This window comes from Prinia subflava, chromosome 15 (assembly GCF_021018805.1).
Source record: "Prinia subflava isolate CZ2003 ecotype Zambia chromosome 15, Cam_Psub_1.2, whole genome shotgun sequence".
NCBI classification, from domain to species: Eukaryota; Metazoa; Chordata; class Aves; order Passeriformes; family Cisticolidae; genus Prinia; species Prinia subflava.
Genome location: NC_086261.1, coordinates 19,475,394 through 19,490,657, shown reverse-complemented (window position 1 = coordinate 19,490,657; position 15,264 = coordinate 19,475,394). Strand labels below are relative to the sequence as shown.

General features: G+C 39.6%; 1 protein-coding gene across 3 annotated transcripts in view; it reads left to right on the top strand.

The window, feature by feature from the left end:
- The window catches only part of ENTREP2 (endosomal transmembrane epsin interactor 2), a 91,072-nt gene that overhangs the window by 48,194 nt on the left and 27,614 nt on the right, over positions 1 to 15,264 (top strand). For all 3 annotated transcript variants that reach the window (XM_063412545.1, XM_063412544.1, XM_063412546.1), the window contains exons 3-4: positions 5,728 to 5,838; positions 11,431 to 11,562. In XM_063412545.1, coding sequence (XP_063268615.1) covers positions 5,728 to 5,838; positions 11,431 to 11,562 — 243 coding nt within the window. The remainder of the gene's footprint in view (positions 1 to 5,727; positions 5,839 to 11,430; positions 11,563 to 15,264) is intronic.

The following is a 15,264-nucleotide window of genomic DNA, read 5'->3' as shown; positions in this document are numbered from 1 at the left end:
GCCAAGGTTGCATTTTGGATTCCAGGGTTCTTGAAAAGCCTTGGCAGCCAAATCCCTCCCTTTATTCATGTTGTTGTTGTTTGCTGTGCAGTGAAACAGGAGGAAACCAAACTCCTTCTCCTGGCCTTTAAATCGGTGTTATTTTGTGTGATGCAGATTCTGCTGCAAAGCCAGTGCCTCTCTCTTGCTCAGGGGGCTGATACCAACATTTCACCCCGTTCTCCAGAGGCACGGCGTGCTGGCTCCTGCTGGAAGCTGATGCTGCTCTGGCAGTAAATAAAATACAGCCAGAGGGAGGCAGCCTTCCTTCTTGGAAATCAAAACCAGTAACGTTGTCTATAAACTTACATAGAATCATATTTGAAGCTAGAATTTTCCACATTATATTTTAATAAAAATAGAGAAATGAAGACACAACCAAACAACAAATAATACATTAATTAAATTCCAAGATCTAGCTGAATGGAAACAAGTTAATAGGGCCATAATGGGGTCAGTAAAATCACATACGCCAAGTTCAAGTTCAGAAGTTTTCATCTGAACTATTTAGCTTTGAAATTAGAAATAGTTGCATGGATTTAAATATTTATACTGACGTTTCAGCTTTCCTTTACAAAGCTAAATAGCTTCATTGGAGTCAAAAGGAATTTAGTCTGGAGAAAATGTAATTTAATTCAATAATGACTGGAATTGAACAGGCTGATATAATTTAGGATAAAACAGGATATAATTTATGGTTCCTAACATAAAAACATTTTAAATCTTTAGCCTGATGCTATGCCACACTACAGGGAATATTTTTGCCTATTTAATATAGAACATTGCTTTAGATCTAGAGAAAATATTTTTGTTCAAATCTTTATTTTAATTTAGGCAAACGACATGGAATACTGAATTAAACAGATCCGAAATGCCAACACTTTTCATCCTGTCTCTTCTTGGCAAGCATTGAGAAATCATGAAAAGAAATCTATTATGAGGCAAATAATGGGAAGATAAATTTTGTTGTTTCTTGTACACTTGCAAACCATGAGTCAGGAGTGTTGGTTTGAATGCCATTTCTGTTTAGTAAGTTTTTAAAATGGGCTCACTTAAAATTGATATGTTTTACCTATTTAAACCTATAATTTGTAATGAGTGTTCAGCACCTCAGTGATCCAACAGGGAGCTCCTGGCTGTACCCCAGATAATCTTGCATTAACTTCGTCCTGACACAGTTGCTGATCTCACTTCTTCATAGCTCTTGGTGGTGATAAATTTTCAGGTTTGCTTCTGGTGCTTAACCTTCTGCACCTCTGTCAGGGAAACTCTAAATCCTATAGCACAAATAACATTTAATGTTACTGTCTGCAGTTCATGTAAGACAAAGTTCTGTGAGCAAAATACCTTGGGGCAGGTTTTTAATCCACTTTCACAGTGGTTTACCGAGACAAGCACATTTACCTCTGGCTATTCTGGCTGCTTCACAGATGAGAAATACGTGTGTGAAAGGGAATATATTTGAAATCTCATTGAATACACCCACACGTATGATTGGAAGGAAGCCTGTAGTACCTCATGTCAGACTATAGTCTCAAAAAATTGCTTTCTGCAAATGATTTCAGTGTAAACCAAAGTTCATTCAAGGAGATTTTCTGACTTTTCAGGAGTTGCAGGACAGGAATTAACAGGAAAGAACACGTAGACACAGTATTACAGGTACAGAGGATTGGCGGATTTACAGAAGCCAGGTTTTATTCAAAGTACCCTGCACAGGAGACTGGAGTAATATAAATATAAATTTATATTGCCTGAGTAATATAAATATAAATTTATCAGCACAGAGGGTAATGTTTTGTCTAAATGTTCATGTTCTGACTATCAAACCACAGCAAACCACCAGGGGAAGTAGAAATGCCAGCAATGGAAAAGCAATCCCGTTTCATATATCTCCAAAATGAAAGTGCGAGGAATTAAATAAAACGTTGCTTTTAAAAATATGGTTTCATGTGATACAATATTTACATTTCTTTTGGAGGACTTTGGTTATTTTGCATGTAGAAATTTCTTCCTGCTTGTAGTAGTAAGTATTTCTTCAAACTATGATATGTGCCGTTCCTTTTTACTGTGCTCTTGATGTGTATGTATGCAGTAGTGAGTGAGGGGGTTGGGTCACTTAAAGAATCCCCATCCAAAGTATTGGCAAAGCAGAGTTTAATATAAAGTTGAGAAAGTCATAGAAACATAGAATGGGTTGGGTTGGGAGAGAGGTCACCTTGTTTCACCCCCTGCCATGGGCAGGGACAGCTCCCACTGGACCGGGTTGCTCAGAGATCCATCCAGCCTAGCCTTGGACACTTCCAGGGTTGGGGTGGGCACACCTTCTCTGGGCAGTCTGTTCCAGGGCCTCACCACCCTCACAGGGATGAATTCCTTCCAAATTTGTGATCTAACCCTGCCTTCTGGCATTTTGAAGCCATTCCCTCTTGTTCTCACATTCTAGGCCCTCATCCAAAGTCTCTCTCAGCTTTCCTTAGGCACTGGAAGGTGCTCTGAGCTCTCCCTGGAGCCTGCTCTCCTCCAGGCTGGACAGTCCCAGCTCTCCCAGCCTGTCTCCATCGCAGAGGTGCTCCAGCCCTCTGGGCATCTTTGTGGCCTCCTCTGGCCTTGCTCCAGCAGGTTCCCATCCCTCCTGCACGGGGAGCCCCAGAGCTGGACACAGCATCATTCCAGGGAGCCCCAGAGCTGGACACAGCATCATTCCAGGGAGCCCCAGAGCTGGACACAGCATCATTCCAGGGAGCCCCAGAGCTGGACACAGCATCATTCCAGGGAGCCCCAGAGCTGGACACAGCATCATTCCAGGGAGCCCCAGAGCTGGACACAGCATCATTCCAGGGAGCCCCAGAGCTGGACACAGCATCATTCCAGGGAGCCCCAGAGCTGGACACAGCATCATTCCAGGGAGCCCCAGAGCTGGACGCAGCATCATTCCAGGGAGCCCCAGAGCTGGACACAGCATCATTCCAGGGAGCCCCAGAGCTGGACACAGCATCATTCCAGGGAGCCCCAGAGCTGGACACAGCATCATTCCAGGGAGCCCCAGAGCTGGACACAGCATCATTCCAGGTCTCTCACAGGGTGGAGCAGAGGGGGGGAATCCTCGCCCTCCTGGCCACGCTGCTGCTGGTGCAGCCCAGGACACATCGGGCTGGCTGGGCTGCAGACACATTGTCAGGCCATGCTGTGCTTCTCATCCACCAACACCCCCAGTCCTCCTCCTCAGAGCTGGTCTCACTGCATTTTTTGGTAGAAAGCTGTGTAGGGACAGAAAATGTAAATCGTTTATGTCTGCTGTTGCAAGTCAAACTGCAGGGGGTGCTGAAGTTGGTTCATTTGGTTTCCCCCTTTTTACCTCCTATCAATTCAAGAACAAATTGTGAAAGACACAGTAAGGGCAAGAAGGTGCCTCGAGCCAGCTATCTCAAGGATTAAAGTTTTCAGGTTTTCAGGTAATACCGTTTTAACAGTGCCTTTGGGAAGCAAGATGAAAGGAAGTTTAAGCCTATGGTAAAAACAAAAGAGAATAAATTACTGGAGGCCAATTGTAAAGAAAAGAGAAATTTTAAGGGGCAAAAATGAAAGGAATGAAAAAGAATGGAGGGTGGAGAATATATCAGCTTTTGTAAATCCCTTTGATTTTTTGGGTGGTATCCACAAAATTAAGATGATCTACTTTGGGACATTCTGAAGACAGGTGTATGGTTGTGTCTACATGGTTGTATCTACAGTTGGGAAATGTGAAGGAAAAAATGTTCACAAATAATAAGAGAATATTAATAATTTTCTAAAAGGTCAGCTTATACTCAAGAGAGAATTACAGACAAACTTCCTTTATAGTGGAAAGATAATATAAACTGTTAGTGCTTAAGTTGTTTGGTTTGGGTTTGTTTTTTTTTTCACTCAAAAGGGCAATTTGAAGGATTGCAGATGTGTTTATTTTTACTGCTGCACCTGTGCCAATGTTAGAAAAGACTGATTTGTGATAAAAAATCAAGCACACTGAGCATGTTTTTTAATGTCTGTAAATGTGACAATTGATAGTTTTGTGCCTCCTTTTCTCTGTTGTGGCTTCCAGCATGGTGGTAAACTTTACCTCTGAAGTTGTGACAACAGAGCACCAGGTGTGTCCTACTGCATCAGTAGAAGGCTTTTTGGTATTTAGCTGGGAAGCATTAAGGAAGGAGATTGGAAATTCTTTAATTCTTTTTATTAGGATCATGTACTCTGCAAGAGGCAAGGTAGTTTTAAAAGACTTGCAAAGGACATGAATTTCCCCCATGTCCACGTTATGTAGTTCCTTGCCTGAGACATTAAGAAGTGAGGCATAAAATAGCAAAATTGGGAAAAGTGTGACAGAGAACTTCAGTGTTTGGTATCACGTGGTGGCTGCCACTTGGAAATGCAGCTCCTAAACAGAAGGTGAGACTTAGACCCACCGAGGTGAACAGGAATTGTAGGAGCCTGTTTCATGATTTGACAGTGCTGGGTCCTTCCCTCCTGTCTTTGTCAGTGACAAGAGGAAGAGGTTACCTTGGAAACACCACTAGAGGTTTCTTCATTAATGAATGCTGATATGGAGAAAGTGCTGCAAAGATAGATCAGCCTGATGCAGGTTACAGCCCTTGTTGTCAGCTGTGATGCTTGGGAGAATCTCAAGCTGGCAACTAAAATTTGTGACACCGCTTCTGTCCTTTGGTTAACACTGTGGAGGTTACAGGGGGGTTGTCCAAAAGCACTAGGAAAAAAATTTACAGCCATTTTGGATTTAAGGTTGTCAAAAATATTCCTAGCACATGCACTGACAAAAGATAACATCTTGTGAGAACAGTGAAGGGCTGTAAACTGTGAGCACACATATGGAAAAGAGATGCAACAGAATTTCTTACTAATTTCATGTAATACACTCACACTCCTGTTGAGTTATGGCAATGTCAACACTGAATATTTAAAGTGGCCACACGTCAGGCACACATTTGTTCTTGGCCTCTTCCTGCTTATGCCATTCTCTGTATGTTGAGCTTTGTCTGCCCTGACTGGACCAGGGTTTCACATTTAAAGCAATAAAATGATAATTAAACGGATGGAATCAGGTTAATGAGTGTTTTGACACATTTTGAGATGAGTAAAAAGGAGTAATTAATACCATGAGTAGTTGATATGGAGGATGCTGCTTAAATTGTAATTGTTGCTTAAAAACCAAGTAGTTATATATATCCAGAATTTTATTCACTCCTTTTTCCCAACTTGTAGGCGCTCATGATATGTGAGATTCACAAATAATTTTGCTGTCTAAGAAGCCCATTTCCCCATCAAAAGGATTTAAATTGTTTCAAGACTACATCTGTTTATAATAAAACATTTTTCAAATGTTACTTTTTAGTAATGCTTGGTAATAAAACTCATTAAATTTTCAGAGTGCGTGATAAAAGTGGGAGATAAATGGATTATTTTGAAATGGCTGGAGGAAAACATATAATAGTCATGTCTAGTTTTGATTTAGCGTTCTCTTACTGTGCAAGACCGAGGATGCTGTCAGATTAAGTACCCTACTCTCTTTAAAATACATAAAATGTTGCCATCCATGTAATTGTGTGACAGGCTGGAAGTTGTTGAACATCTAAATTATATTTTTCCTTGTTTGCCTCTTGAAGTGAGTAATAATGGGGTGCTTGGGGTTTTTTCCAGATCACCTTTTTCATGCTGCTCTCTGCAGTGTGTGTGATGCTGAACTTGGCCGGGTCCATCCTCTCCTGTCAGAACGCTCAGCTGGTGAGGTCCCTGGAAGGGTGTCAGCTGGTGAGTGATGGAAAACACATTTCTTACCAAGGGAAACGAGTCCATTTTTCATCTGGTAGGGTACACACAGTCCTTTAATTTCCAAAGCAGTAGGTATTTAGTAGAGCAACCCATATGTGTTACAACCTGAATAAACATCTTGGGAAAAGTTTGAGTTAAAGTGCTAATGGATTTAATGGTTTGCCACCTCAAAAAGTAACTTTTAATCTCATAAGGATTGACTTCTTACTGTCATGGTAAAAATGATGCTTCAGCAGAAGAGATGGAGTACAGGCCACATCAGAGCAGTGTGGTGGTTGCCATTGGATGTCAGCAGGATCAGGATTCCTTCCATCCAATACTTGTCCAGGCAGTGGATTGCACAATAGGAATGTTTTGGTCTGTGTATGCTAATATTTTGTTGGCCAACCCGAGTTGGTTTTCTTTTTAATTTCCAAAGTAAATGAATGTTACTTGTGTTAAACAAAATACAGAGTAATACAAATTATCATGATGTTGCATGCTCTAGATTATAAGGTACAATTTACTTAAAGCCTTTGTGTTTTTATCTCAGGAAAAATGTACATACACGTTGAATTCTAGCATATCTTCTGACTTCAACTTGCAAAGATGCCTACAGAAGTAAACTCATGACTGAAATTTTTGAGTTTAAATAATAAGAGTTCAAACAGTAATTTCTATTTTCAGAGCATGATGAAATGCTGAGTAGCTTTGCTACAGTGTGTTGTACTCTGTAAGGGCAAATTAATTTCATTCTGGCTGTTTATCATATTGTAGCTGTTTCCAAAAAAGCAATAGGTTTTCTACCCAGACCTCTCTCTTTAGGTTTTCCTTGCTCAAAATCCCATTTCAGTCAGGCTGGGGACTTACACATGAATATATTGCATTGCCATATTGCAGGGCTCATAGATATGGAATTGTAGAGTTCTGTTCTCACAGACCCCCCTCTGGGAGGGGTGAACTGTAGAGAACAGCTCTGCTTTATGATTAAGCACAGGGTTTGGCTCAGAAGGTGGTGATGTATTATGCTGAGCATATTTAATTACTTTATTACCATTTTTCACTCAAAAAGGAAAAATCCCAGTTTCTCAACAGCTTGTTCCAAGTGTGTATTTAATTTTAATTCCTTAGATGGCTCTCTTTAGTGCTGTAGATCTGTGCAATCCTGCACTATGGGACTGGGGTACATTATCAAATCTAAATCCTTTACTTGCCTCCTAGGATACAAATGAACTCTCTGGGGATGCAGCTCAAGGAGTCAAAATCCAGGCTTTGCAGACATGTGGTTTGAAATGTAGTTAACATCCCATATAGCTGAACCAGTAAATTTCCAAGCACAGTAAAGTAAAAAAGTCTAATTCAAAATAAATTCTGTTTTAGTTCTGGTATTTCTGTCAAACCCATTCATGGTGAGTGCATGGCTTTAAAAGTGATAATAGTATCTACTGTATTAGAGAGTTTAAATTCAGCAGTGTTTCACATGTAGTGTTGTTATTAAAAGAAAATGAACAAGACACAGTGGTCTTATTTTGCTTTAAACACTGGGGATTTATTGTAGATTCCATAATATGTATTTTTGTGTGAATAAGAGAAATGTGCTCGCCATATGTTAGCATTTTGAATGTGTAATTTGTGAAGTTGGTATTTGTGCCCTTTATCCTGCAGCTTAGTAACATACAAAACTGAGGGGGAAAAAGGGCAGTAGCTTTAACGCCTTGTTACAAAAAATTAATTGGAGGTTTTTTCCCCATAATTAGCTGCATATCCTGTAGCCAAAACCTCAAGATACTACTTTAAATCAGTGAGAGTAGGATGTGTACAGAGAAGTTACACACTCAAGCTGTTCATTAATGTGTATAGGAGAGACATTTCTGTATAGGAACTTCTTTTTCAAATAATGGTTCTCTAAAAATTGTTCTTAAAATATATGGGTGGAACAATTGGTATATTTTAATTTATGTTCTATTACCACACAAAACAGAATGCATTTTATTTCTTCATCTATATTTGTTTTTATTGGGTTTATCTGTCTTGTAAGTAACTTTTCATTTAAAAATAAATGCTGTAGCTTTAATGAAATTTACTGGTGATTATTATTCAGAAAAGTAGCGATAGTATCAATCTCTCTATCGGAAAATTACTTATAATATTTGTTTTTTGGTTGTACAGCTGAAATTGGCCAGTGGTTACAGTAACACTGAAAGGAGGACTCTTCTTTCCCCTGAAGTATCTTTAGCTGAATAGACAAAGCAGGGAAAAGTGGAGCAGGTGCAGGTTCACAAAGAGCTGAATGGCAGAGCCCAGGTCCAGAATGAGGTTTATTTGTATTCCACTTTGCTCTGGAGCTAAACTCAGGTCTGTGCATATGGAAAACCAATTTTTAAAATTCCAGGAAAAAGAATACGCTCTGTTCTCATTCATCTGTCAGTTTTAAATCTTGATATTTCCCTGCTGTGCCGATTTATCCTTAGTGGATCCTCTTGTCTTTCCCTCTGCATAAGGTCCTAGAACTGACTGGAGTTCCTTCCCCTAAATACACCAGTGGAGCTTTCTTGGACTTCACTGCCTTATTAGCAACTGTGGAACTCTCATACTTCATTTTGAAACTTTTCCTTCCCTTTTTATGTTCTCTATAAAAATTTCTGAAGGTTAATTTAGAAGAAGAAGAAGTAAAATCTATCTTTTACTAGAAGACTTACATTTGTATTAAGGAGACGGTAGAATGCAAAGTAACAATGTTCACTAATTCCTAATTTGCCCTGTTAGGGGAGAATGTGTGTGCACTTAGCAGCCAAACAAATTTCTTTCCAGCAGCATTGACAGAGTGTGATGAATTGCTACAGAAGAAAAAAGTAACATAAGGCCCGTGAGAGGGTGTGCATGTATTTGTAATAAATAGAAGTCCTTTCCTTTTTGATTCTCTGCTGTATAAAAGTCAGGTTTTAATGGTTTTTATGACTTTTGAAATAACAGTACTGCTGTTTGACAAAACAAAATGCACTTACAAGACAATTTATGCATATAGGCAGCTCTGGCTGAAGTTTGAAATCTTAAATATTGGATGAGGGTGTACAGTGCAACTGTCCTAAGTATGGAAGCACACAAACCCTGCTGTGAGTGCTGACTAGCGTGAGTGAGAATCACCAATGGGGACACAAATACGCCCAGGATGGTGGGGTATGTGCTGGGGATGAAGGGAATGATGCTTTATTCTTGAGCTCTGCCAGCCACAAAGAGATTGAAACACAGTTTTGGAGGCACTGCTGATGTAATTGTGTCTGAGGCTGGCAAACAGCAGCCCAGCAGCTGGAAGGAGAGTTCCCAGCCCCTTCTGCCTGTACCAGTGCAGATTTATTGTCAGTGCTGCTGTCTCTGTTTATGAATTCACATGATGAATGGCGTTTGAGATGTGATTTGGGCTAACAATAAACCTCTTCTCCTCCTTCCTTCCCAAATGAAAAAAAAAAGTTAATTTTGGCACAGAATAGCTGCATGCTGTCTGCCCAAGTGTGAGGCTGCAGCAAGGCAGGGAAGGGCGTTCTGGAGCAGGGGCTCAGGAGTGCTTTCAGCTGCTGTGTGGCTGAGAACATCAGTGCAGTGACACCTCCAGCCTTTTGTTCTGCTCCCCTTTGCAGAAACACAACTCAGCAGAGAGGTCACTTCACGAACGTGGAAGGAAAACGTGCACAGCAAGGCAAATTGATAAAAAATTCTCCAAAAGTAATACACTTCCAATCTGGTAGTGAATCTTGAGTGGTTTTGAATATGCTGTGATTCTTAGGATGGCCCTGTATTTTGCAAGAATGCAAATCATGTAAACAATTCGTTTTAACTCATTTTAAGAATTAATTTAAAAGAAGAGCTACTAGGCAGTACAAAGTTACAGAACAACTTTCAGAACATATTAAGAGTCTCTCATAAATGGGGAATCTTGACCCAGCCTTATGAGCCTTATCTTTGTGACACCTGTACATTACATGGGATACAGATAGCCCTGGGATCTGTATTTGACATTAGAAATGCCAGATACATGGCATGAGTCAGTGCTTGTCCTTTATTAAAAGAATCAGAATAGAGGATCTTGTAGTAGAAAGCTTTGTCTGAAGTCCTTTTTCCTCATTGCAAAACCCTTTTAGCAGCTGAAGCCTGTATTGATTTGCCAGGTGTAACCTTCTGGCCCCTGGCCTTGGCACAGCTCTAAACTAACAAACTGTGAGTTCCAAACTTCCTCAGCAGCATTTCTCATTCCCTGAACCATTTCCAGAGAGTTTTGGGAGCAAGGCTTCCCCAGTGACATCCAGTGCTTTGATTTTACATCAGCTTGAAGAGCTGAGGTCAGCTGATCACAAACCATTTAGTTGGGTTTTGCTCAGATCTTTCACCTTTTCAAAGTATTAAAAGATTACAGAAATTGGAAAAGAACTAGTCTGAAATTGTTCAAGCTGCTTTGTAGTTAAATTGTATGCTAATGTGAAATAAACCCCACGACTGTCATAGAGGTGAGCAAACTGTTTTTTCTTTATTTCTTAGCAGTGTCTATGGCATAGGGTATGAGCAGTCTGTGAGTTGCCACAGACAATTATTTCCAGTGTTGCCTTGGAGAATATGGGAAACGGTGTCATTTACATACCCGATTTTTTCTAAAGCCTTGTACAAATTGTGCTGGCTAGAGGGCAATCTGCAGTCTCAGGAGCTGAAGTCCCCTGAGATAGCTCCTGCCCTGAGCACGCTTTCATCACAGTAAGCAAGCATTCACTCGTCTGTACCTCATCTGGAGAAGTTTATTGTGTTCCTTTAATTGACTCTTATTTTTGCCCTTCCATCTGCTGTCCTGGTCATCAGCATGTAAGGAGAGAGTGCTACATCTGCCTGATAGGGGTAGCACTAAAAATACATATATTTAAACATATGACTTTTAGGATCGTATGAACAATTTAAACATTGTTTGAGGTCTAAGAAGTAAGGAAATATTCTGTTGAAATTATTCTATGTATAAGGCTGTACAAGGTAATTCCACAAGGAATGCTGGTACCTCTTTTTGTTCAGGAAATTGGCAACATCCTAGGGAGAATGTGAATTAAAAATAGCAAAGAGTATTTGCATTAGGATTTTTTTTTGTGGATTTGTGTCTGGAATTTTTGGGATGATTTTAATGCAAAAGAGTAAGTAACAGGGTGATTCAGATCTCACCACCTAGCCATCCCATCTGTACTTTGGGGAATAAAGGACTGATTTGTGATCATGACTACTTCATGTCTTTTCTGACCTTTTCCTGTTATTTTTGGTTTTCCCACATTTGGTATGATTTAATGTTTATTCAGTTGAGTTACTCTAGTTTCACCTGCCCCTGGAAAGCAATTTTTTTTTTCAAAAATAAGCATAAAAGGCAACACTTTGACACTGAATCCTCTTTCTGTATTCCACCTGTTTTTATACCTTATATTAAACAGTGGAAAACATTCTGCTCCAAGAGTTCTGCACAAAGATTTTCATTTTTGCATTTAGTAGTCATTACTGTAAGTGTAAATATCATTTTTGGGAAGTGTGCTTTTGTTGATTTATGCTTTTTCTGACCTTTTCTTTTCTCCACAGATTAAATTTGACAGCGATGGTGTCTGTGTTTGCTGTGAGATGCAGCACCAAACATCAGGCTGCAGTAACCTGGGAGAAACGCTGAAACTGAACCCTCTGCAGGAGTGCAACGCAGTGAGGCTGACCCTAAAGGTGTGTGAGGAAGGAATTCGCTGTTTATTGCAGTTTTAACTTAGCAGGACAAGGTGTGAGATGAAAGGAGCAGCGTCCACTGTTCTTTGCCTTCATCCACTCTTACATGCTAAGAACATCTTCATCACAAAATCAGCGTTTGTGTGGGTAACTGTTTTGTTAAAGATTATTCAGAAAACAGAAGTTAAAACTGGCTGTGACAGATGCTGGAAGGCAAGAACAGGTGCCCTTCCCTTTGCTGTTCAGGGGTGGTGTTTGTCAGTGTTGTGGTAAACTGCAAAGAAACACAGAGTATTGCAGAGTGCCGAGGTATTTCCTGATGTGCTGCTTCCGTGGAGGCAGCAGCCTCACTCTGGGAGAGAAGAGTGAGTGTTCCTTGTGGGTAATGCTGGAAAGCTGCTTCTAAACTGCCCTGCAACTTTGTAAGAAGTATAAATCTTGCAGCATTTTGTGTTACAACAACCCAGCTGAAAAACTGAGAGCAAATACTAACAATATGATATGAGATAGAGCTCAGTGTAATTACTCCCATCATTGCTTGGCTTTACCAAATGGGAAGGCATTGATGCTGTGTTGTTTTGAAAAATAATAAGGAATCAATGAAAGAACTGTTAAAAAAAAAGGAACTCTAGGCTGAGAGGCAGATATTGAATCATTCTAGATTTAGTTTCATGATCAGCAGAACTCTGCATCTGTGACTCTCAAAGTACGTATTTTAATAAAACTAACAGAAAATAATGGAGTAGAGAAATTAATTGTGTACAAGGTATGTAGTAAATACCTAAATGTTGTTCAGCCTTGTTAAGAAAAAGCAAAATCTACCACCAAGTAATAAGGATGATGTAGAAGATAAAATATTTTTTATGGCCCCAAAATTAGGTAAGAACACTGCCTCAGGTTTTAATGAGGGTGCCATAGGTATCAGAGCAAAAATGTACGGGGTAGCAGGAGTTTAGTAAGTGGAAAAGAAGCATAACTTGACATTGCTGGTCAAAACATAACAATCTTCAGTGAAATGTATTACAAGAGGGTAGCTTCTGAGAAGGACATTCCTCAAAGTATGACAGATGCAGAGACATGAACCTGTCGTTCAGGAAAAGCTGACTTGCTAATCCCATAAAAATAAAGATTGAGGGAGCATATGTTAGCTTCCTGTAGATATGTCAGTAAGGTAAACTTTAATGAGAGGGAAAACAACTGTTTATCTTTGGAGGACATTGTCAGCATATGAAGTGAGTGGAAGTGACATATGCTGAAAATCAAGACAAGAATTCTAACCAGTACAGCAATCAGAATGCAAGCACAAAATGTAATTTCTTCTAAATATAACTCAATCATTTATAAAGGGAATTGACATATCAACTCACACTACAAGAGAATGGATTTAAACACAGGAGTTCCCATGAGGATAGCCTGAGTGCAATTTTAATTATGTTCAGAACTTTTCATCTAAGAAAGGGTGGTTAGGAACATAACTATTTCAGAAAGATTTTTGCATCTTTTACAGTATTAATTCTACATTTGCTTTCTGTTTGTTTTAGCTCTGATTCCTAGCTGTAAATTTAAGAGCAGCATTCTACTAAGCTGGTAAGAAAAAAAGTTACAGCTCATTAGATAACAGCTGACAGTGATAAGGCTCATCCTCTTTAATTACAATTAACAACTACAGTGTGGTTTTAAAGAAACAGATGTTGTAGTACCAAAACCTCAACTGTATTCATTGTTTGAAGAGCCAGAGAGAGAGAAAATGTGGAGAACCAGAGTTAAGATTATTATACACCTTCACGTATAACATTATGTAGGTTTCATGCTCCTCTTTATTGCCAGCGGGGTAAAAAGCTTGTGTTTCCACGAAGTCACCTGGGGGGTTTGGTGGGGTCTTGGTGGTTTTGGTGGGGTTTTTGTCTGTGAACAGAGCAGCCCAGAATTTGTCAGCTGCTTGGTCTTGTTCCCAGGCAGTCAAACAGGCCAAGGAGAACCAGCAGTGGCTCCTGTGTGTGTTAACTGTGCCTTGCGTGATATTGGGTGGGGGGTTTATAATTGCTTTGAAAAGTCTCTGAAGTTGTTCTTGTTTCTGCAATGAGCCATCTCTGTGTGCTTTTTTGTAAATCAGTCTTCCTTCCTTCATTTCAACCCCTGAATGAACTACTCGAACATTTCAATGGGGACAAAAGAACCACCACTGCAGTATGTGTGCTCACATATATGCACATTTATAGATGTGGGTATTGATTACAATTGCTGACTGATCTATAAGTGCTGATTTCTGAGATTAGTTGAATAGTGGGATTTCAGCACAAAATTATGTGTTACAGTGAAAAGGACAAAAATACTGTGCCATTGCACTGTTGTAATGAGGTCTCAGCCTACTCAAGGGTGGTGAATTGGTGGGGTTAGAATTATATTTATGAGATATCACACTTGTAGTCTTGTCTGCACATGTCAGTAAAAACAGCACACTTGCATGATGTGCTGAACTGCCACTGAGGTCTGCATGCACCCACGTGTGATGCACTTACCCTGTTTTACAATGGACAGACTTCCTGGGGTCTGTGCTTCACTAGAACATGTGGGGTTTTCGTTTCCTGCATTAGCAGCTCCTAACTGCCCCTGGAAATAAGGTCCCTGGCTTTCCTCAGGATACTCAGGGTCAATAATCTGTGCTTCTAAAGGAAGTGTCTTAATTCTTTTTTGCAATAACCACACTTCTAGAACAGCTTCATCCACTGTTAGGAAGTTACTTGGCTTAATTAAAGCCAAATGAAGGCAAAAGCAAATCTTACCTATTTACAAAATTAGTTAAAAGAGTTTAAAAGGTTTATTAAGAATCAGGTATCCAAAAATGAGATGATGGCCACAGATGGGATGGATTTAGGATGCAGTTTCAATAACATCAGCTTAATCTGTTTTTCCACGGGAAGTGTGTTGATTTGTGGATGAAATTTTAAGGAACTGAAAATGTAATCTTAGTTAAAGTACAAAGGCTAAATTTTTCTGACATCTTTCATCTGTGAAAATTATGTCTTCTGTCTAAACTCAGAGTATTCTGAACTTACCTAAGATGCACATGCAGCATTTTGAGAGGATGAAGTTAGATATTTAGGAGTTTGAATTATTTTGTAATGTATTATTGCTGTCTGATCCTGACAAGCAAGAGGAGAATGTTATGCTATTTTGGTTTAGTAATGATCCAGTTGAATATTTTTAATTACTTGTAACAACTTACACAGTCCAGAATACCTGCAGACATGTATGTGAATTTATAGATTTGCGATTTACATAATTGCTTCCTATTTTACTTAAGGTGTATCTGTAGAATGCTTTTGTGACTATCAGAGAAGGAGAGAAGATGATTCCCTCCTCTGTCTTCAGCATAAATACTTGGTTTGGAGCTGCTGAAGTTCAAGTACAATATAAATAGTAAATGGCTCTTTCAGGTTGCTGATTCCATTCATTACTTAGGCATCTCTACTAAAGATTTATGTGCTCAGCTCTGGCAGTCTTCTGTGTGAATACTTTCTTCCCTTTCCTCTCATTTGAATCCAAATTTATTGTTACTGAGTTTCCTGATGACCAAGTCTACTCATATGTTTAATTTTTTTTTCATTCAGAGGAAGATGCTTCCACTTGCAAAACAGAGGAAAGTGGCTCGTAACACATTCTTTTGAGTTAGGAGAAAAGTCTTTCCTCAGGTTTACTGTA